Source organism: Neurospora tetraspora (assembly GCF_033439725.1).
Source record: "Neurospora tetraspora strain CBS 560.94 chromosome Unknown B0H65scaffold_5, whole genome shotgun sequence".
Classification (NCBI taxonomy): domain Eukaryota; kingdom Fungi; phylum Ascomycota; class Sordariomycetes; order Sordariales; family Sordariaceae; genus Neurospora; species Neurospora tetraspora.
In genome coordinates, this window is record NW_026944387.1 from 908,743 (window position 1) to 931,327 (window position 22,585).

Below are 22,585 nucleotides of genomic sequence, written 5' to 3' on the forward strand. Positions count from 1 at the left end.
TGAAAGAGAAGAGAAGTCGGTAAAAAAGAGGGGAGAAATCAACAAACTGAGGAAACAAAAGACTCGTAGTAGAAACCGGAAGACGGAAGATGGAATATTTGATGTCGAATTGTCAGAGGACAGCCCTAAAAAGACACACGATGGCGGGGATGCCGTAAGCTGAGCACTGGACACCCGGGTCTTTTCTTGGGAATCCCTTGCTTGCTGCACTTGCTGCAGGGCATCGACAGCATTGCTTACGATTCTGCCACTCCAGTACGTCGGCGCTGATGTTCGAAATGGCTGGTGTTGCCAGCTGTTGCTGAGCAGAGAGAAAGTGGAAAGAATTGTGGTTGGATAACAATCAAATGGCACACAGGGAAACTGGCCCCGGTCGTGCATCACGATCGTGCAATTTGCTTGACCATGGATCACGAGATGGCGGGTGGTGGCAGGCATCGTGAGGGGAGTCGACATCAGTTTGATCCCGACGTTCCGAACATCGATAACCATCTGGCAAGCTGTGTTGACAAGTGCCCGTCAATGTTTCGCTTTTTGAGTAGCCGGGTGCATTCAGAGCTCTCTTCTGACTGTTGTCACTTGTCACAATGTTTCGCATATGTCCGTAGCTGAGTAACACTCATACTTTAAGACGCCGGGTCGCACCATTTTCGGAGAGTCCGAATCCAATGCGAAGAACTTTTGGTTATCAATGACCGGCCGAGCCGCAAAGCATGTAGGATGAATCAGGCACCGAGAGGACATTCCAGTTTGGAACACAACTTTCGAGATATTCAAAAAGTTGAAGATTCATGATGCCAGTCATTAACGCATCGCTAGAGGTAACGATGGTGTAAGAGAGTTTGTAAAATACGTGTATCATGCATCTGCATAGGCCGTCTGCCCTTACGGTTCCGTAATATTACATGGTGTGCCATTGCCCCACGGGCCACCCGCAGCTACGGGCCTAGCGCCTTCGCCTATCGCGACGAGAGCCACTCTGCGGTGCACCGCGTTCGTCGCTCCAGGTTCCGAGTCGCATCAGCACCTTGCTGTCCACGAAAAGCCATTATTCGTCACAGCCAGCCATGCCCCATCGATACACGGCTGCCAAACATGTCGTCGTCCAAGAAGATTGCCGAATTTCCTGACGTGGAGGCGAAGCTCCAGAGGGCCACCAAGCAATCCGCATTCGAGCGCCAAAAGGCAGAGGCAGAGGCTAAGCGCCGCAGAGAAGCTGCTGAGACGGCCGCAGTCTACGAGGACTTTGTCAAGAGCTTCGACCACGACGACACTTCGGATTCTCGACCCTCGAATTCCCGATATGGATCCGACCGACCAGAGAGACCAACACTTGGAGGACAGCCGTTTGGAGGAACGGGCAAGAGACACTTTGGCGTCAACAGTCTCAAGAGTGGTCCCGGCAGTCTAGGGCCTCCTCCAACATCGTTTAAGAAGAGGTCATACGATGACTTCCATTCCAGTCGTCAGAGACCCCACGAAAGATTTGAGGAGAGGGAGAGGGACTCCGAGAAGAGCTCTTTACCCGTGTCCAAAGTTTTCAACGATAGCGACAACGAGGAGGAAGCGACCGTTAACGGCCGAGCAGAGGAGAAGGCCATCTCGAAACCCACACTACGCCTTTCCAACCTCCCGCCGAGTACATCGCCAGCCGTCATCAAGGCGCTAATACCACCCAACTTGACGGTCGAGAGCGTCAAGATTGTTCCGCCATCTGGCCCCCAAGGGACGGAGCGCAAGTCCATTGCTGCCATCGTCACCTTGTCCAAGGAAACACCCGCAACAGAAATTGATGCCGCTGTGAGCGCGCAACAAAATCGTTATCTCGGTTATGGTTACTTCTTGTCTCTACACAGACATCTTTCATCAGCGGCCATTGCGTCGGGCTTGACGACCGTTCAGACTTCTACAACAGTATCACGTCCATTCGGCGCAAAACGTGTGGAGGAAAAGCCGGGTGGCCATGGCCCGCATCACGGAGGTTATAGTCGCAACTATGCTCCCCCATCACATTATGGTCCTCCAGGAGCCGCTATCAACAGAAGCGGTCTGCTCCATGTTCCCGTAAAGCCTCCACGAGACATCAGGACACTGCGCATGATTCACAAGGTTGTCGAGTCCGTTTTGGAGCATGGACCAGAATTTGAGGCTCTTCTGATGTCTCGACCAGACGTTCAACGAGAAGAGAGGTGGGCATGGATCTGGGATGCTCGCAGTGAGGGCGGCATATGGTATCGTTGGAGGCTATGGGAGATCGTAACTGGTTCCCAAGCAAAGAGGGGGAAGCCAAAGTATGTCCCACTCTTCGAAGGAAGCCACGCCTGGAAGGCGCCTGAGCCTCTCGCCTACGAGTACACAACATCAGTGGACGAGATCGTCTCAGATTCGGCATACGACACGGACGAAGAAGACGACTTCGAGGATGAGCAGAAAGAGCACAACGACCAAGAAGACACCTTCCTCAACCCCATAGAAAAGGCCAAGCTAGCGCACATGCTAGCCCGCCTACCTACAACACTATCCAAAATCAGAAAAGGAGATATCGCCCGCATCACCGCATTCGCCATCACTCACGCCAGCCGCGGCGCCGACGAGATCGTCGATATGATTATCTCCAACGTCGAATCACCCTTCTCTTACACACCCGCCAACCCCGACCACCAACAACGCTCCCGCGAGCGAGAAGGCCAAGACGGGAACAACTCTCGCGAACCCTCGCCCGCAGTCGAAGACAAAGACAAGGACAAAACAAACGACACCACTCCCGACCTCAGCGCCGCCCGACTTCTGGGTCTCTACGTACTCAGCGACATCCTGTCCTCATCATCTACAAGCGGTATCCGCCACGCCTGGCGCTACCGGCAACTCTTTGAGACCGCTTTACGCGCCCGCAAAACGTTCGAATTGCTCGGCATGATGGCCGACAAGCTTAACTGGGGCCGCTTGCGCGCAGACAAGTGGAAGCGCAGCGTCGGGCTCGTCCTGAGTCTCTGGGAGGGATGGTGCGTATTCCCCGTCGAGACGCATGAATTCTTTGTCAAGAGCTTTGAGAACCTGCCGACGCTGAAGGCGAAGGAAGCGGAAAAGGCGGAGGCGGAGAAGAAAGCTGCTGCTGCTGCTGCTGCGGGTGGGAAGTGGAAGACTGTTGATGGACCTGCTGCTATTGCAACTCAGGCTAAGGCTACTGGTTTCTTACCTGTGTCTACACTTCCGGAGTCGTCGATGGCGGAACAGACGGAACCAGGTGGTGGTGATTCGGAGTACGTGGAACGGATGCTGGAGACGGGTGATACAGATGGAGAGATTACGCTGCCGCCAAATCATATGCAGTATAGCTCGGGGACGGACGAGTTGTTTTCGGATGATGATATTGATGGGACGCCTGATGAGGACTTTATGGCGCTTTTACGGAAGCTTACGACGGCGGATGATGGGGATGTGGTTATGGGCGAGGCCGCGGAGACATCAGCACCAGCAGCAGTACAGACTACAGAACCCAAGACGGTGGAGGCCAAGTCGGTGGCTGGATTCCAGATATCGGCGAACAAGGCGGCTCCGACGAGGAAGCGAATGCGGGCCGTGGATATGTTTGCTGGGTCGGACTCGGAGGGGGAGAAGTAGTAGATGACACTCGCTGCCCGGAGTACAGTACACCTGGAGGTTGGTTCGAGGAGGAATAAGCATACATAACCCTTATCCATGTCCATATCTAACTCTCAACTTGCAATGACCAACTTCCAAGGTTTGTCATACAGCCGAGTGTTCAGCTCGGTGAGGAAGCAGTTGCCACTTTTGGAAGCCGCTACGTCTTACACACAGCCTTGCGATATTGGAAATAATGGAAGTCGTCATGTTGGTGATACTCAGCCTCTTGCTCTTTCTTGGCTTCTTTCATCGTGTCGACGTTGGTTGCTCTTGCTCGGACGGACAAGACGACAAGCGCGCCTGTGCGTTGAACTCTTGGCTCAGGCTGCGGGATGGGTACAAGTTGGGAAAGAAGTACCCAGGTACTTCGGCTTAGTCATTTAGTTCTATCCAATGAAAACCTGCTCAAACTGGTCCGACAAGACCGCACCCCACCACCAACGAAGAGCAACCCACCAACCGCCAAGTCCACACTCGGTCCCATAACCGACGCCCATTCGTGATCCGAGTTTCAAAACATTAAAGACGACAGACGAGCCTCGAACAGTGCCTGTTGGACCCTGGCGTCTACGGCTGGTACAATCGACACCACCTCGCTGGTCTGTCTGTCTGACGTCTCGGACTTCTTGGGAAAAGAGACGCAGGTCGTCTGCCAAAGAGAAGCCAGCAGTTCCTTCCTCGTTTATAAGCTGCAGTGAGGCTGTTCAGAAGTCACAAGAACCTAGGGTAGGCAGTCACTACTACCCAGCACCAGTACCACGGAAGGAGCTTTGGTTGACACAGAAGTGTAATATCAGAACTGAACTTGATCGTCCCTTGCTTTGGCTGCTACTACCTGCTGCATTCAGGTTGCTTCCGTCCCGGGCACTGTCACTTTGACCTGCCTTGCCGCTGCCGTCGGTTCTCGACGGGACGAACTACCAACTGAAGGGACCTTCACTTGTTAGCCATCTGAAGTCTCATCCTTTACTTTCTATACTCTTTTCGTACATATACCAAAGACCAGTAGCCTTACTCAAGGATTCACGGTGACAACTGCCAACGGAAGTGTCGACTGTTCGTACCTTGAGTTCTTCATTGAAGAGAGCTCTCAGGGACGACTCCTCCGCAGGACATTAACCACGCAACCATAGCCAGCCAAAATCCTGGTCTGATAATCCACCACTGAAGTCCTGACCATATAAAATCGGTTTCGCAGTGTGGGAGCCGCCGGTGCCAACCCGATACACGGTCCCACGGATCACCCATCTGGTCTCCTGAACCGTCCAAGAACAGTTCAGGACCCAGAACTACTACCCAGACCCGACTAGAAGATCCAGGTACGACGTAACCTCCCACCAAGCATCGTGCCTTAGGTTTACCTACCAAGCACGTTTTACGCACGCGGCACACGAGGCCGAGCCGCTGGTCTCTGGTGACTGAGGTGACCGGGGGGTCCCTCAAGTCACTTTTCTCGAGCGGTTTCCACCCCTCGTTCATCCCTCACGATCTTTGACTGTCATCACTTGGAGAACGTACCACCAAGCCGCCAAAATGCCCATCATTAACGGCCAGAAGATGGCCTGGTAAGTCATTACTCCCATCTCCTTTACCTCTTCTCTCATCTTCATGCTCGTATGTTTGCCATACTGGTATTTGGTACCGGTGTGCCGTCGCACCAAACTCATCCTTTCGCTACGTTCCGAAACCCGCAAGGCTAGTCAGACATACATCTTCCAGGCTCTCTCTTTTTGGCTGACGTTCTTCTTCCTCCCCTTAGTGCGCCATGTATTCGCGGCCATCGTTCTACAAAATGTACTCATGCCACCGAGCGCGTTATGGTGCCCGTGAGGAAACCGGGACGGCCCCTGAGCCTTTGCGCTTGTCCAAATCGGCCTCCGAACTGCTCTTGCGGAGGCGGAGGTGTCAAGGTGGCGATTCCTCGAAAGCAGCAGTGTGGATGTGGTCCTGGTCACGGTAATTCCGCAGAAGACCACTCGTCTACGGCTGCTGCCCAAGGCATCCCGTCTCCTCGTTTTCATGCCTCCTCATCGACACCGGCGCGACCTGCTTTCAGGGTGAGCAAATCAGGCTCCATATCGAAGCCGCATGTCCGGTATCAGCTGCCGACGTTTGACCTAGACCTGGCGACACTCGGCCTGGCCGCACAGCACAATGCCGCCTTCGGTCCGAACATGACGGGTGTCTCTGCCGGCGAACTGATGACGAGCGTTAATCCAACGGTGCAGCTACCAATTGGGTGTCAGCCGGGATTCAACTACGAAATGGGATATCCAGCTGTCAGCGTTAATGACCCCCCGTTGAACCAACAAACGTTTTCGTCCGCACCCTCAGTGGGACATAATGGAATCGCTCAGTCACCGCCACAGGGATTCAAGACTGAAAACAGCGCTCTCTCTGAGCAAATGACCGTCTTCGCTACATTGCAGAGACAGCAAATGATCAACCGCAATGGGGTTACCGATGCCACTTTTATGGGATCGGATAGCTTCCCTCGACAACAAGTTGCACATGGTCAAAGTGTACCGGTGACTCAAAGCAGTCCATCGGCCACCCTTGGAGATCAGAGCTTTACCAGCGAGCCCTTACAATGGAACAAAGTCAAACAGGATTTGGATGCCAAAGCCAACGAAACGGAAGGGACGGGCATAGAGAGCAGCCCTAAGAAAAAGAGCTGTTGTGGCGGCAATCGTAATTCACGAGGATCTCAACAGCACGTTAATGGCTCTGTTACTGTGTCTCAGTCGGGTTATGGACAGCCTTCCGCAACCCCTTTGCAGTTCAACACTAAATCCCCTCTAGAACTCAAGCAACAGCAAGAACCTTTACCGTCCCCAGTCATGCCCTTCGGTTATCAAACCGTCTTTCGGTACCCAGAAGAGTACGGTTCCTGGAACCACCCCCTTGACCCCCAAACCTACCAACAAATAGCCCACCAAGGTGCCGCTACCGCACAAGCATCCCAACAAGGAGCCGACCTCACCCTTGATCTGTTCCTTTCCGGCGGAGGAGGTGCTGGCGCTGGGACAAGTCACGAATGCACTTGCGGTCCCGGCTGTCAATGCATCGGATGTGTCGCACATCCTTACAACACTCAAACCATTCAATACGTCCAGGACGCTTACAACTTCAACATTGCTAGTCCCATCGGCAGTCCCGGTGGTCAGAACCATCGCGGTAGTATCGACTTTGCTGCTACTGCCGGGGTTCACCAGCAGCAACAGCAACAATACCAAATCAGCAGCCCTACTCTTGGTCCTAGAAACGGCCAACAGCAGCAACCCCAGCAGCAACTGCCACCCGATTCGCCAGTCGAGGCCCAGACGCCCAGCGACGCATCAGGGACCCCCAGTGATGAACAGTACCTCTCCACAGCGGACTTTCTGTGGGCGACCATCCCACTACCTAATTGTGCCGGCGAGTCTTTATCTTGTCCGTGTGGAGATGATTGTGCCTGTATTGGGTGTATGATCCACGGGAACGCGGTGCCGGCTTTGGCTTGTATTGGAGATGGGTTGGAGCAACAACAGGCGTATGACATAGGTCAAAATCAGCAGCAACATCAGCAACACCAGCAGGTTCAAAGCCATTGCCGGAGTCAAAGCCAGGGTCACGAGGGTATGATGCCCATGCCGGATGGATTACCACAGGGAATGATGGATAGTGGCCCTTCGAGTGTGATTCCCCTCGCTCACCGAGGCTTGGGAGACATGAGCGGTTTGAACGTTCCTAACGGCGGCGGCATGAGCAGTGATATAAACAGCGCCATGTCCAGTCCACGCACGCCTCACACGCCCCGTGGTATCGACGGCATCCTCAGGGCTGCTGCCAGTGGCGGTGATGGTGTTGGTAACAGTGGTGGTGGTGGATGTTGTTGCGGAGGTAGAGGAGGTGGTGCAGGCAGGAGCACAGAAGTGTCCGTCCCTTAGGAAGTGGGGACCACAAGTGATTTACCCGAGCCTTTGAGCGGGGATGGGGAAGAGCCCAAGGAGTCGGTGATGGGTGGGGAGAGTAAAGAAGGGGAAAGGGATGAGAAAATAGAGCAGGATTAGGTTGCGGGATGAACAGCGGTTGGGAGTGGACATATAAAATTCCCCAAACCCCGATTCAAGGAATATATATCGTAGGGGTAGCGAGTTAGCGAAAGCGAAGGACGGTGGATATGGGCTGGTGCAAACGTATATATACCCATACCCATTAGCCGGATAAACAAGGCTGGCAGCAACATAACGAATACAAAGAGCCTTGATGGCATTTCTCCTCTCACACTCTCTCATGAACCTGACGATGATGAGCTCACTGAGCGCATTTATTCCCCCCCCCCCCCACAGATCATCCGTGACCAAGGCATCGATATCAGAGGAATCGGCTTATAAGTACAGCACTTGAGCCAGATGGACGCAGTGAACACAGTAGCGGCGCAGAAATAGGCCGATCCCTGATTGGTTTTGTTGCAGTCGATCAGCGCGCGTTTGAGCAAGTAACTGCTGATTTATGCTCAGAAGTCGCTCGCCCAGTAACGTGCAAACATGCAGAAGATGCACACTCAGAAGTACCTAATCCACATGAAGATGAACACGAGGCGCGGCTAGCAGTAGTATATATCAGCTCAGCAGAGTCGCAGTCACAGTTTCTTTTCAAGCATTCATCGTAAAGAATTGCATCCCAAAAGCTGATTATAAATACGAAGAAGATATCCCCAAAATATACAAGAAGGTTATGAAGAGAAGAAGAAAGAAAGAAAACCAGGGCGTCCAACGCTCAAAAAATATTAACAGTGATATTTCCGTAAAAAGATCCCGACGCAAGAAACATTTCGTATAACCAACCGTTGACGTCCCGTCCCGTTTTCCCAGTATTGTTGTGTTGTGTTGTCTAGAAAAAAGATCCAAATCCCGTCTCCTGTCTCCCGTCTCCCGTTTAATCGATCTTTTCAGTTGCTCCCTTCCTCGCTGAGAAACATCTCATCCAATTCTTCCCGACCTCACCTCCCCAATGTTTCTTCTCATCACTCTTCATCCTCGTCACCTCAATGTCATCCCATCCATCTCGGTTCTGGTATCTCACCACTTTCCGTTTCCTTCCCCCCTACCGTTCAATTTTCTCCCCTCAAATCTCCAACTCAGCCTCTCTCTCACTTATGACCCCCTCGAACCCCTCTGTTCATGCCGTGGTTCCATCCCGTTCTCATACCGCTGATAGGGCGGTAACGCAGTCGACACCGAGCTAACATCCGACATGGATATCGAGTATCGATCTGGTGATGGCGGCTCGTTTGTCCTCCCCGTTCCATCATATCTTAGTTCGAGGTTTAGTCCGCTCGAGGCGGGGGCTGCGGGGGCGTAGTTGGGGTTGATGTTGGGGTTTATGTTCCTGGGGGTTGGTGTGGGTGTTGTGCTGCCGCTGTGGCTGTGGCTGTGGCTGTGGCTGTGGCTGTGGGGATTCGTGGGGATGTCGGGGTATATGAAGTTTGTTCCGGGGATGGTAGGTAATGGTGGTAGGGCTGATTGTTGAAGGGAGAGGTTTTGGTGGTGGTGTTGAAGGGGGATGGGTTGTCGTTGGATTAATGGGTATTGTGGGTTGTCGTTTGATCCGTCTGCTGCTAGGGATAGATAATCGGTTTTCCCGCCGCCGCCGCCGCCGCCGCCTCCAGTGGGAGGTGATGTTCCTTGTGAAATATGTAGAGATAAATGTTGAGGCTGTTGTTGCTGTGATCGTATGGAAGGATATTGTACACCATCCGCTGCTCCGTCCGACGCCAAGGCTAGATAGTCACCTTTCACGGGCGTAGGTAGGTTTACCCCTTGCGGTACTAGAGGTATATTTCGTGGGAAGTCGTAAAGGTGTTGGTATTGTTGTTGTTGTTGTTGTTGTTGTTGTTGTTGTTGTTGGCTGTGTTGGGTTTGTTGTTGATTGGGACGATATTGTGGTCCATCTGCTAACAAGGCAACTTCGGGGTTTAGGATGTCGTTTTCGGCGAGGGGAGGTAACGTCCCCTGTGTCAGATTTCGTTGATGACGGTTTGGTTGATATTGTTGGGTTGTTTGGTATTGTTGATGTGGAATGTTGTTGTGGAACTGATGAGCACGGTATTGCGGTCCATCGGCTACTAGTGCTGCCCCGATATCTATCTCATCTTCGCCTATCGGAGAAACTGGGGCGAAGTTTGAGTTTGTCCCGCCTGGTCGGGAAGTATTGTTGCTGCTGACGGTGCTCACCGATAGTTGGCGAGCTGGTACTGATGTGTTCTGGCTAACTGGTCTTCGTGGCTGGATCGCGCTGGACTGGATTGCGCCGGACAGGTATGGCCCATTTCCGGCCGTCGAGGACGTCATTGCTGTCACGTTACTACGGATCGAAGCGGTGCGGGTGATGACACCCTCACTTGACGGTCCTGATCGGTCGGGATGTGGTCTCGGGGCTTCGATGACTGGCGAGGAGGCATCGCTAAGTTTTGATTCCATGGTATCGGCACGCTCGAGGGAGTTTAGAACTTCAATGCACTTAGAATTTTTAGTGTAGTTTCTCTCGAAGATTCGTAGGACGGTGAGCATGACGGTGGCGAGATAGGTGAACCTTTAAGATGTCAGTTATCATGGTCTGGTATAAAGGGCGGCGAGATGATAAGACATCATGAACTTACACAAGCCCGAGAGCAATAGCATAATACGATCGTTCAAAAGTACAAAACCTGTCCATTTCGCCTTTTCCTCCATCATAACCAGAGGTAAATCCAGGCGTAGTAAAGCCCGGTCGAGGTTTGTACACCTGGTGATGATCATCCTCTTTGGTAGTAGTCAATCCACCACAGTGAGAAGGAAGCCCGGCATTAGCAAGAAGGGTGATAACTGCTAGATCAACCCCGCAAAAGATGATATCGCCCATGATAAAAGTGATAAGCCAACCCGTCTTCTTGGATCGGTGGCCACTATGCTGGATGAAGACTGCGAGTGTAGCATAGACAAGGGTCATACAGATCTATCCGTGATGTATGTTAGCTGACGTGTTCTCGGCGATACAGGAGAAAGACTCCTACAGAAAGCTTACCAACAACTCCGGGATGAGCATGCTGTTAGTCATTCCAAGGTGTCCGGTCTTGAAGACGGTTGCAGTGACGAAGCCGTTCATGGTCGCTCCCACCAGAGCGGCAGCGATCTGGAACGCTCGCATGACTACGAGCCATGATGAAAGTTCCCACGCCATTGCTGCTGGCTAGGCTCGCAATGACGAAGTCTGATGTGATACGAGTAAGTGTGGTTGGGTTGAGCCGCTTATCTAGCAGCCAACATAAGCATTTGAATGATCAAGAGACAAAAGAAGCAGATATGATGCGGAAGGTCAAATGGTTTTGTTAGAAGCTTGAGACCATCAAGGTTCTAACTACACAAGGCGAAGTTGAATGAAGGACGGGACTAAGATCGTCGATGATCCGGCGCTTGAGGAAGGATGTGGGGGAGTCCAGACTGGTGATACTTGACAGCTGAAGGGAACTGCCCCGGTAAGATGAATGGACCGATGGAGGCTGTGTTTCCCTGTGCCCCCAATGTCAAGAGGTCCTGTCCCACTCGAGACAAAGAGGCCATGCTGACTGGCCTACATCGTACAGCCCAACGGCAGTGGACTACCACAGACGGGAATTCCTGCTTGTAGATGTAGGGCTCTTGGAGTTCCATCCGCGGCGCCAACGGGGCAAGTGATGGAGAGGTCCGGGCAAAGTGAAGAGCCGAGTGGACGAGACCGAGCAAGATGGGCCTTTATGTTGTGGTACAGACCCAAAGCAGTGACCATCGCTGCCGTGTTCGGTTCGTAGAGAGGTGATGGTGGTGGTAAGCTCGAGAGGCTGCATGTTGTGTCACTTTCGGGAGTTTCCTTCTCGACGATCCCACATGAAACAAGCTAGTTTCCCAAGAAGCCTTTCTGGATAGGAGTCCTAGAAAGTCCACAAGCTATGATTAGATGAGGGCGTGATAAATGTTGAAAAAGAGGAACATAATAGGAGGCCGCGTCATCGTCAGAAGCTAAGTGGGAGAAGTGGCAGGCATTCCCAAGTGTTAAAGCCGCTGGCGATGGGGGGCACAGCCCCTTTTTAGTGGATGACAGGGGTTCATCACAACGTCTCGATAGGGCAACCGAAGCGGTGCCGAGCGTGCCTGACGGACGGGCAGTGGCGAGACAAACGTCAAAATGCTAATTCCAACCTATGTCACCTTAGCCAGGCAGCAGAGACTTGAAGAGACAAATTGCCCTTTCCCATCTGTGAATGCCCTCTTACCTAATATGTGCTTGTCTGTCACCGGCTTCACGAATCACTTCTTGTCTTGATCTGATTCTTGATCCGAGGTCCCTAAACATCCGTCAATCATGACTGAAGACTCAATATTAGAGGAGTGGACTTGGTGTCCGCCCTCTTCCTACGCTTCTGGCAATGTGGGACATCCTTCCACGTCGTGAATCTTCTGATCCTTCTCAATGATCATATCCTGGCTATCAGCACCATATTTTCGCACACCTTCTCACTTGTCTTGACGGCATTGCAAGTACAACGCGACTCGTGGGCCCGTGGGTCGAAAATCACCAGGAACGAAAAATCGTTGGGCAAAGGAACTGGTCCAAGTTGGATTGCCTTTCGACAGGCTGGCCGCCAATATGGGTATCATTGTCTAGATCGTATTTTGAAATGATGTCGATTCTTCGAGCACCGCTCTTGTAATGCTCTCGACTTCCGCTCAGCTTGGGAATCAAGCTCATGCGTCCGCCTTGGCCGCCGCCTTCTCCTCCTCGGTCGGCCACCGCACAGTCCAGCCAGTGACGGTCTTGCGAATCTCCTCATCACCAGGGTCGTTCTCGAACAGAGGCTTCTCGGTCTTGACTTCGAGGAACTTGTCCACAATGAAGCCTCTCTCGCGGGCCAGATCGAAGAAAGCCAAGTCCTTGTGCTGGAGCCATGGGCGGTACGAGGTAAAGACAACGAACGCCTTGCTGCCGGGCTTCTTGTTCAGTGTGAACTGGATGGTGTCGACCAGCTTGCTGTGCTCCGAGTGACGGAAAAGAAGATCGGCCAAGATCAGAATATCGAACCCGATTTCTCCCTCCTTCTGTTCACCCAAGTGGGCGAGCAATGGAGCCTGCTTGGCGCCCCAGACGTAGCCGTCCGCAACAATGTTGCGATCCTCCTCGCGGTCGACAGCCAACATGGGGCAGCCACGGATGTTCTTCCACATAACCTCCACAATGTCCGGATCCGGGAAGTCGGTCACGACAACCTTCTTGGCTCCAAGCACAGCAGCCACCAAGCTGGGCAAACCGGCAGCGGCGCCAATTTCAAGGACGGTCCGGTCCTTGACCTCCTCGGGGTGCTCCTCAAAGTACTGTGAGATGATGACGGCTCCGTTCCAAAGGGTGTGAGCCTCGAGAGGGCTGTGGCCGACAAGGTGCAGTGTAATGTCGTCGCCATTCTTCATGGTGTAGTGCTCAGTAGTCGGGGGAGGCGAAGGAGGGTAGAAGTCAGGGGGGTCCTCGAAGAGCCCGCCGGCCTCGATGTCAGAGCCCTCATCTTCGGGAACTTGGTTGACAACCTCGTCAGATTTCGACATGGTGGATGAAGTTTTCGGATTTGGAGTTTGTTGCAGTAAGTTATGCACACCTGAAAACTTTGAAGCACAACACTGTGAAGATGAAAATGGCACCCAAAACGCTGAAACCCACTGCAAGATTCACGGTCATGTGACCGGCTGGCAACTTGGGAGTTGTAACTCAACGTGGTCTCACTTTACCATCACCAGCGACTATATTCTCTTTCTCAATAATAATTCAAAGACACGAGCCAATTGTCCAGCAGGGTGAGGCAGACTGTTGTTTTGCGAAACAGTCTTCCTGAACGCTCTGCTCAACGGTCTGAGCGAAACGGTACGTAAACGGAATGCCACAGAAAAACGGTGCATTGGCGACCGTTTAGCCACTGCCATCCCTGACTTTCCATGCTCTTCCGTTTTGCTGGGATATCAACCATCCTGCATCCAGTTCATCTCTTTTCAAACTTCCAACTTCAAATAATTTTCAACATTCAAATTATTCGTCATTGCTTCGGACTTACCAACCTCTAATCGACTAGAAATCCGGTTAAGTGGCAAATACCAACACAATCCCTGTTTCATCAAGTCGTTGGCAACTCCTTTGACAACTGGAGATCAACAAGTGGGACTCACCTTAATACGACGACATACCGCTCCGGACGACGAAATACTGAACATAACGCGGTCCAAAACGATTCAAAAGTCAACGAGTTGATATTGAAGCCCAGAGAGAAGAATTGGGTTCCAAGGCCATACGCCGACTAAAGCAAATTATGGGCTCAAACGCCGACGGCCACCGATACAGGTCGCGGTCACCTCTCCCAGGTGGCTCGAGATCTGTACATCACGACAGGAGGAGGTCAAGATCGCGGTCAGAAAGACTCGATGACAAACGGGAACGCAGACATGGAGAGGGACGTGATAGACATCAGGAGCGATCAAGAAGTCGAGACCGTGAGAGGGACAGAGACAGGGATCGCCACCGGCGGCGGCATGAGGACAGAGATACCTCTGTAGACCGCAAGAGGAGGCGAGAAGAGGGCTCTCATCACAGACACCATCACCGATCAGAACGACACAGAACCTCCCGCTCCCCTTCCCACAAACGATCCAAGGATGAACCGCCCAAACCCCTCCCCTTCAACTCCCGCCAGCTCTCCCGCTCCGATTACCCCAACTTCGAGCCCCTCTTCGCCCACTACCTCGACATCCAGAAACAACTCTACATCGACGACCTAGACGACCACGAACTGCGCGGCAGATGGAAGAGCTTCGTCAAGAAGTGGAACCGCGGCGAGTTGGCAGAGGGGTGGTACGATCCCGAGAGATTCGCCGGAGCGGCCAAGGAGGCGGCAGCAGAGGGGAGGGTACCACGTTCCATCACTGAAGCAAGCAGCAGTGCGAAAGACGGAAAAGACAGAAAGGAGAGGGGGGTCTCAACGATGTCTGAAGGCGACGTCCCCGAGCCAACAACAACAGCCAGACCATCCATCGAAACAACCGACACCCCCCTCATGACCGACACCAACCCGCCTCAAAACCAAAATCAAGAAGACGACGACGATGGCGCCTCAGACTCCGACTACGGCCCCACCCTCCCCGGCCAGTCCTCTTCCACCCGTCACTCCCACGCCCACGGCCCGACCATCCCCTCCCTCACCGACCTGACCCTCCACCGCGAATCCCTCGCCGAAGAATCTGCCAGCCAGCGCGCCTCCTCCCTCGAAGCCCTGCGCGCCCAACGCAAAGCCGACCGCGCCCTGCAAAAGCAACGGCTTGAAGACCTGGTCCCGCGGGCCGACGCCGGCACGCGCGAGCGTCGTCTCGAGAAGCGCAAGGAACTCAACGAAAAGCTAAAATCCTTTCGGGAACCGTCGCCGGGTGGTGGGGAGGTGGCTGAAAGTGAACTGATGGGTGAAGGGGAGGGAGGCGGACTGGAGGAGTATAAGAGGATGATGAAGAGGGAGGAGGTGAAGAAGACGGAACGGCAGTTGAGGAGGGAGGAGATGGAGCGGGCGAGAGCGGCGGAACGGGAGGAGAGGATTAGGGAGGCGAGGGAGAGGGAGGATAGGGTTATGGAAGGGCTGAGGGCACTGGCGAAGGCGAGGTTTGGATAGGGCTGTTGGGTAGTGAGTGTATGGGGATTGGTATATGGGGGATATGGGTGAAATGGTTCTTTTTTTTTTTTTTTTTTTTTTTTTTTTTTTTTTGGTAAATGGGGTGAGACATAGTCTATTGCACTTCTTGGTTTGATGAAACGAGACAAACAAAAGCGCGGCGTAGGATGGATAGATCGATTGCTTGGGTTTGTTGTTGCTTTTATCGACATTCGTTGGCTTCACGAAATACAAAAAAAGATGGATAACAATGGAGAATGGACTGTGATCAGCAGATACTCTGTAATGTGGTCCTCTTCCTTACATGTGATTTCATAGTGTGCTTTACACAACAACCGTCATTCTAAAGCTATTTATATTGATTCCTTTTCATGATATCGTTGATTTGTCTTCTTAGGGCCTACATTACTTTCTTCATCAGAACAACGGTGTTCAAAATAATCCAAGCGATCTGATTGGTGGAACGGATGCCGGAAAGACTTCCCTGTTTACGACTTCACCTTGGCAGTTGGTCCTGTCTTTTTCTTGTAGCATAGAGTAAAGCAAGCAACGAGCCAAAGGAAGCGAAACCCGGGCATCCAAATCGAAACATTATAAAAAGCCGTGCCAGTCCGAACTTGGACGGAAAATTCACCACGGCATTTACCTTAACATCAACCCAAGCGCACCTGGCGAACACGTACATACCTAGGTATCAACCTCGACGCTACCACAACATCCCAACCCGAGGTAGTTCATTCAAACTTCAAGATATTACCTTAACCACCTTTCTACACTGCTGTGCTCAAAACCACCTACTCTCTCAAATTCCGCCAAGGTCAGATACACCTCAACCCTCATCACTCTCACCATCCCTCCGCTAACAAAACCCTCACTCAGCTCCTCACCTCCCATCCCATTTGCCCAACACCTTACAAGTACCGACCAAGATGCCGTTTCTCGGCGGCCTTCCCACCTCCCACCTCCCCCTCCTCCTCCACCTCATAATCGAAACCCCCGCCTCGCTCTCCTTCCTCTTGCGTCCCGAATCGCAACTCCCTCTTCTATCGTCTCACTCTTCTTCCTCCATTCCCTCCTCCTCCATTACATCCGCCTCCTCAAAGAGCACAAAGCAGACCACAAAAATCACCCCCAAAGAAGCTGTCGAAGCCCGCCTCATCCTTTCCAACTTCGGCGGTCTTCTACTGACCGTCAACTGCCTGATTATCCACCTTCTGTTACGGTATAGGGGCCCGGGCCCAGGAAATGAGGAGCTGATTAGGGGAGTTACCGGGTGTCTGAGTCTTTACCACGTGTTTCCGCAGTACAGAGCTTTGCGGAGGATCGGTATGGGTTTGGACATCTATATGCCGTATATGGGCTTCCCTGCGCCCGCGGGGGATGAGAAGAAGGGACTGAAAGAGGACAGGGAGGAGGATGAGACACAAAAGACGCTTGGCGGACCGGTGGTGCATTTTATTGTTCATATGATTGTGGGGGGGTTGATGAGTGCTGTTGGTTTTGGACTTTTGTGAGGTGTGTGTGGTATGTATGGATGGATGGATGTTATCAAGGAGTTGAATGGGTGAAGAGTGTGGGAAGAGTATGTGCGAAGAGACCACTTGGGAGTTTGGTCAGTGGCGCAGGTTTGGTCAAGTAGTAATGGCATGCTTGTGCTGGTGCAACTGGAGGTGAATAGAAAGTAGAATCGGTTACGTGTCTATCTATCCATGAAGCTATCCTGCTTTTAATCGATTCACTCGCACTCATCCTCGGAGAAAGAGGGAACCTGATATGCCTTCCTGAATCGTAAACATAAACTCATAACATCTATACCGCGCCAAATCTTCCTAAGCCTCAGTCCTGATAGCGCTCTTGACTGAGCATGTACTGTGTAGCCACCAACTCAGAGACTGTTCCTGCTCCGTCTGCTAAACTTCCTTATGATCGGAATGTCCTGGACGTGAGGAATATGAGGCATGTGAGGGATATGGAACCCATGTTCATGTTCCTGATATCCATCCTCATCCTCATCCTCATCCTCATCCTCATCCTCCTCGCTCTCTTCCTCTGCTGCAAAATCGCGCTCATCAAACCCATGATACTCCCTCTTCTTCGCCACCTCAAAGCCATGACAATGGCCAGTAGTTCTCTCGTCCTTCTCTTTGCCTTTCTCCTTGGTTCCACACCGAGATTCCGTTTCCTGGGCTTTCTAAGCCACATGAATTTCTCCCGGGCCCTGATCGCGGCTCTCTTGAGAATCCCCACTCGAATCCAGCCTAGAACTACCGCTCTTATGCCCCAGTCCAGTACCAGGTTCAGTAGAAGTCTCACTCCCACCAACAACATGACCACCACCACCACCAACATCCAACGGTTCCAACCCCAACCCCACCTCCACCATCTCCTTCCCCTGCAGTCCCATAAGCGGAATACTACCAACCCCGTTCCTCTCCTAAAAGGCCGGAATATGATTACCCACGCCCTTCTGCTCCGCGAAATCCACCAGCTGCATGCCGACCGTCAAGTCCATTAATCCCAAGCCGACGCTCTTGTAGATGACGTTGCCCTTTTGCAGCCAGCGGGCCAGCTCGTCTTCCTTCTCCTTCTTCTTCTTCTTCTTTTCCTTCTCTTCCTTCTTTCTCTGTTCGTAGTCGGCGTCGGCTGAGTCGGGGTTGCGGCTGCGACTGCGGGAGCGGGAGGCGCCGCGGACGAGGTTGTGGATGGACTGGACGGAGAGGTGGCGGCTGTGGCGGGGGCGCTTTTCTTTTTCACTGCTTTCTTTGCTGCTGCTGCTGTCCTTTTCTTCGGTGGGAGCGGAGTTGATGGTTAGGGTGGAGGCGGATGCTGAGAGGGAGTCGGTGTCGACGTCTGTTGAGGCGCGGCTAGAGTCGTCGGATTCTGAGAGCTTGATTCGATGGAGCATTACTAGTTCTCCGAGTCTGTGAATGTTTTCGTTAGCATTATCCACCAAAAGAACGAAGCAGGAAGAGGGAAGACATACTCAACCAAATGCCTCGGTCCCAACCCAGCCTCAATCAACTCCCCGGCCTCTTTCAACGCCCCATCCAGCGTATCAACCACCACCACGCCGCCCTCCACCGCTTGCTTTGAAAGGTTAATAATCCTCTTCCCCGCGTGATCGTGAATCTTGACCGCCTGCTGTATCAGCTCCACCGGCACCTCCCTCATCTGCGGCGTATAACTCCCAATCGCCACAATCAGCCTGCCCTTCCTCCTCGCGTCCCTTTCCGTGAGGATATTCCCATCAAACAGCGGCACGGTACTGGGCGTGCAGCAGAAAATCACATCCGCGCTCCGCACCTGGTCCCTCATCAAGCGCTCATAGTCCCCATAGCTAGGCGTCAAAACGCCAAACTGCGTATCCGTCCAGCCCTCGCGCGCTTTCGTGGCAGGCGAGACCCCGTAGAACCGCCGCAGCATAGCGCCGCAAGAGGGCGAGAAGCGCCGGTTGATCACGTTGACATGCTTGATGGTGGACCCGCGCAGGAGTAAGGTGAGGCGCACGTGCCAGTAGGCTTGCTCGCCGCAGCCGAAGACGGTAATGGTCTTGACGTGGTCGCGCTTGTGCACCAGGCACAAGGAGGCCAGCGCGGTGCGGAAGGCGGTTACGGTGCTGGCGTGGATGATACCCCGCGGGGAGCCGTTGGGGTTGAAAAGCGTGATGGCGCCCGTGGGCCGGATGAGCGGGTTGGAGGCGTCTTGGCCAGCTTCTTCTTCTTGCGTGGACTTGACTATTTGCTCGGCGGAGGAGAGGGTGATGACTGTGGGGGGTTGTTAGTATCTTGTCCTGCGATGATAAGAGACATACATGCATGGATGCGAAAACGTACCTTTGACTCCGTGACCGGCCGGACTACATGATGGCATAAACAGAGTGGTGGCGCCGGTGACACCACTGCGGACTACCGTTCGCTCAGGCTGGTGGATGAGAGCTTGGCCGGGCGTTTGAGCTCCGGTAGAGTATTCGTGGAGAGCATCTCTAAGGTTCTTGCGGAATGACTCGAACTCGTCGATTGTTAGGTTGTCCAACAGCGACCTGATTTCGTCGTCGGTAAGGATGGAGAATGTCATGGCGTGGCTGAATGATATATCGAGTTTAGTCCTTCTTGGGGAATTTGGAGACAGAAGGATCTCGATGTTCCCCGATATCAGATATCAAGTGGGATATCCAAGTTGTTGGATGGTGAGGTAATGTTGAATTGTTGATCCGCCAAGCCGCGCTGTCCAGCAGGTAGAATAATCCGTCGGGTTCCATGGTTTGCATGTCCGTCATCTGTTAAACGGTCGGGTCGGGTTGGGCTTCCACTTGGTTCCCCCATCCCCGGGTCAACGGTCTAGATTTAAGAAGGGGAATCGGATAAAATTGACACTTTTTTTTTTCACATCTGGATCGGAAGGCAGTCCCCGGCTTTCTTGCTCTGGTCCGGCAAGTGAGCCCGGTGATAAATTTCTACAACATTCACTTCTACCTATACTGCTACTACACCTACAACCTTTGGACAAAACCATAACGACTCGTTTGCTACTCTCAAAGCCATCCAAAACATCTTTCGCAATCATCATCCGAACCCCCCCATCACCCATCGACCTCTCCCTTGGGGATCGACCCCTTCCACCATCACAGTGGACCTTTTAACATCAGACGACGTTCCCAGACCATTACAGCGGGCTTCCCTGACGTCGTCAGCTTCATGCCGGTGGGTTTTGGAGTAAATTCAAGGGACTGCTTTCAATGCCGAACGTTCGCCCCCCAAGAATCCATCTAAGATTAGTATCCTCGAAAGATCCAGACCTAGACACGTGCGCCTTCATCAATGGTTTATCTTTTTTTTCTATCACCTAGAATTTCTCACGTCATGGCCGGAAACCGGAGGGCATTTCATGGTGGGGTTCCCCAAACTAAATGAGGGGTAGAGTGGAAGAGACAGGGTTAGGGTCAAATATGCCAAAGCCAAGAGGAGCGGAAGTTACCTACTTGTAAGGACACTGTCCGATAACGCCGACAAGGGTTCACGCCACGGGCAAGCCTGGAACTTCAAACAACCAAACAATGCACTTTGTCAATTGTTTGCCTGTATGTCTTGAATTCCCATATGGACTATTGAAATCCAGAAAACTTGACCGCCAGTGTTTTTTTTTCTCTGTCTGTAATTAGCAATCTCGCATCTTTTTCGCTTTCGAGTCATGTTCTGTCCATCCCCTCTGTCCATCAACGGTCGCACGGAACCCGCGGAAGTTACCTCTATCGATATGGAGTGTCTTGTAAGTCGTGATATCCTATTGGTCATTTCTGATCATCCGTCGTCAACAACCAGGCAGTCTTGGGGAGGCTCTGGGTCAATATCTTCGATATAGAGGGCAATTGGGAAGATCATTAACGCTTTGAAGAGGCAGAAGACCATGTTGCTAGATGTTGATCATGTATTTCTCAAAATATCCCGGAAACTAACTCAACTCTCAACTCCTTGCAATGATGCTACTCCGTAGTAGAAGTCCGCGATAAGGATGTAAACCAAAATGAGGAGGATGTCGGACTGTCAGGATCTTGTGCTGCTGCTCCAGCCTTCTTCCCAAGTCCCTCCATCCATGATTCCCTCCAACAGCAAAACCATGCTCAAAATACCCAAAAATGCAAAACATCTCATTGCCGGCCATGTCAATGCCCTTTGCCCGGCCCGCTCAACAACCCGAGAGATCGCCAAGACGATCTCGCTAAAGTTTCCCCGCAAAATCAACCTCAACCTCAACCTTGTTCTTGTTGACTTTTGTACTTTACTGCGCAGCAGCAATCTCAGCCTCGCCATCCTGTCCAAACACAAGCTGACCATGCTTGCCCCTAACAACATGGTCACCCTTTCCCGCGTGAGCCGTGCCGCACCCGAGCTCCTTGATGCGTCCGCAGCCGATATCAAAGAACACACCATGGACCTCGAGCCCGCGCTCCGCAATGGCTTCCCGGATCGTAGCATTGTTCATGAGCACCTTGATACCCGCCTCGACGTTGAGCTGGGCGAGACGGACGATGCGCTCCTTCTCGTCTGTGATGGCGTCGAGCTCTTCGGCGTGGTTGAAGCGGAGTGTCTTGAGAGGTAGTAGCCAGGTGTCGAGGACACCACCAACGCGGGTGTCGGGGAGGGCGCCAGCGGCTCCACCGCAGGCTGAGTGGCCGCAGAGAACGACGTGCTTGACCTTGAGATGGGCGACGGCGTACTCGATCACGGCAGTGGTGTTGATGTCGGTGGGGGAGACGATGTTGGCAATGTTGCGGTGGACGAAGACATCGCCGGGTTGCATGCCGAGGATGGTGGTCTCGGGGCAACGAGAGTCGGAGCAACCGATCCAGACTGTTGTGACCATGTTAGACCGGATCGAAGGGGGGCAAGGTAAGTGGGATAGAATCAAGACTTACGGATCTCCGGAGACTGGCCGCCAGCCAGCTTGGGGAAGAACTGGGGGTTCTGATGGGCCTTGTAGCCAGCCCAAGCATTGTTGGAGCTCAAGGCGTAGTGGAATGTGTTATCGGAAGACATTTTGAAAGATGAAACGAGTTTGGGTATCAAAGGTTGAAGAGACGAAGCAAGAGAGACGTCACGCTAAACTATTGGTTTGTGTTAGCCAGCAGTGTTATGCAAAGCAAGAGGTGCAGCAGGACTGAAGCGGGGAGGACGAACTTGAGACTTTGGACAAAAAAGTTGCTCGAGTGAAGAAAGAGGATGATAGGATCGTTATATATGAAAAGAAACGCGAACCGGCAGCTTAAATGGAGGAGTGGAGGAGTGATATAAATAATATGAAGCGGGTATCAAAGGTACCAGGTAAGCTTAGTGCCGGGGGGTTCTGAGTAAATTTGAGGAGCTCGAGATCCGCCTGCGGTCCACGCATGTGTAAGTATAGGAAATTGTAGATCCGAATGTATTGGACCACGATAACAGGACATCTAATCGTACGGCATGTGGTGTCCGAGCGATTTTCCGTCTTGTGGAACAAGAAATGAATGGGTGGTGAAGGGGGCATGTTGTTGAGCTGACCAGTGGTCTTGTGTGGTTCGTCAGCCGGACCAAGTAGAATGATCTTCTCTTCCTCCAACCCTCTTCTTCTCAAGCCCCAACACCGGTACCAGACTTCTGGAAACTGGATGCCCTTCAGTTGCGATCTTCCAGAAATGGAGGCTGCAATCTCTTGGGATGCCCGGTATCCTCATCAGGTCCCCGTATGACGGTGGACTGGTTTGTAGCTGAACCCCACTGG

The 22,585-nt window shown here is 52.6% G+C and overlaps 8 protein-coding genes across 8 annotated transcripts; 4 read left to right on the forward strand and 4 right to left on the reverse strand.

Moving 5' to 3' along the window:
- Window positions 1–140: 140 nt before the first annotated feature.
- Window positions 141–3,621, forward strand: B0H65DRAFT_509556 (uncharacterized protein; the record flags this gene model as incomplete). The annotated part of the gene is given in 12 exon segments (XM_062828327.1): window positions 141–154; window positions 1,062–1,639; window positions 1,652–1,755; window positions 1,771–1,844; window positions 1,857–1,941; window positions 1,954–2,017; window positions 2,027–2,109; window positions 2,119–2,172; window positions 2,188–2,231; window positions 2,244–2,256; window positions 2,278–2,364; window positions 2,374–3,621. Coding segments are annotated over 12 exon segments (2,448 nt in total).
- A 1,557-nt stretch (window positions 3,622–5,178) lies between these two features.
- Window positions 5,179–7,574, forward strand: B0H65DRAFT_429002 (putative copper-regulated transcription factor; the record flags this gene model as incomplete). Its single annotated transcript, XM_062824794.1, has 2 exons — window positions 5,179–5,210; window positions 5,405–7,574. The coding sequence occupies 2 exons, from the start codon at window positions 5,179–5,181 to the stop codon at window positions 7,572–7,574; spliced, it is 2,202 nt and encodes a 733-aa protein (XP_062680248.1).
- Window positions 7,575–8,783: 1,209 nt separating this feature from the next.
- On the reverse strand, window positions 8,784–10,848 carry B0H65DRAFT_429148 (uncharacterized protein; the record flags this gene model as incomplete). Its single annotated transcript, XM_062824806.1, has 3 exons — window positions 8,784–10,221; window positions 10,289–10,623; window positions 10,693–10,848. The coding sequence occupies 3 exons, from the start codon at window positions 10,846–10,848 to the stop codon at window positions 8,784–8,786; spliced, it is 1,929 nt and encodes a 642-aa protein (XP_062680249.1).
- A 1,330-nt stretch (window positions 10,849–12,178) lies between these two features.
- Window positions 12,179–13,512, reverse strand: B0H65DRAFT_219783 (uncharacterized protein). The gene has a single exon (XM_062822035.1). It carries the CDS (start codon window positions 13,236–13,238, stop codon window positions 12,390–12,392), a length of 849 nt encoding a protein of 282 aa, XP_062680250.1. The 5' UTR covers window positions 13,239–13,512; the 3' UTR covers window positions 12,179–12,389.
- A 478-nt stretch (window positions 13,513–13,990) lies between these two features.
- On the forward strand, window positions 13,991–15,334 carry B0H65DRAFT_509560 (uncharacterized protein; the record flags this gene model as incomplete). The annotated part of the gene is made up of 2 exons (XM_062828328.1): window positions 13,991–14,230; window positions 14,258–15,334. The coding sequence occupies 2 exons, from the start codon at window positions 13,991–13,993 to the stop codon at window positions 15,332–15,334; spliced, it is 1,317 nt and encodes a 438-aa protein (XP_062680251.1).
- A 776-nt stretch (window positions 15,335–16,110) lies between these two features.
- On the forward strand, window positions 16,111–17,023 carry B0H65DRAFT_219803 (uncharacterized protein). The gene is made up of 2 exons (XM_062822036.1): window positions 16,111–16,151; window positions 16,214–17,023. The coding sequence occupies exon 2, from the start codon at window positions 16,264–16,266 to the stop codon at window positions 16,846–16,848; it is 585 nt and encodes a 194-aa protein (XP_062680252.1). The 5' UTR covers window positions 16,111–16,151; window positions 16,214–16,263; the 3' UTR covers window positions 16,849–17,023.
- Window positions 17,024–17,525: 502 nt separating this feature from the next.
- On the reverse strand, window positions 17,526–19,408 carry B0H65DRAFT_428139 (uncharacterized protein; the record flags this gene model as incomplete). Its single annotated transcript, XM_062824737.1, has 4 exons — window positions 17,526–17,768; window positions 17,796–18,255; window positions 18,318–19,098; window positions 19,168–19,408. 4 exons carry the CDS (start codon window positions 19,406–19,408, stop codon window positions 17,526–17,528), a joined length of 1,725 nt encoding a protein of 574 aa, XP_062680253.1.
- Window positions 19,409–20,754: 1,346 nt separating this feature from the next.
- On the reverse strand, window positions 20,755–22,205 carry B0H65DRAFT_468315 (carbonic anhydrase). Its single transcript, XM_062826954.1, has 3 exons — window positions 22,087–22,205; window positions 21,747–21,935; window positions 20,755–21,681 (listed from the first exon to the last, which is right to left on the reverse strand). Exons 2-3 carry the CDS (start codon window positions 21,865–21,867, stop codon window positions 21,110–21,112), a joined length of 693 nt encoding a protein of 230 aa, XP_062680254.1. The 5' UTR covers window positions 21,868–21,935; window positions 22,087–22,205; the 3' UTR covers window positions 20,755–21,109.
- Window positions 22,206–22,585: the final 380 nt, after the last annotated feature.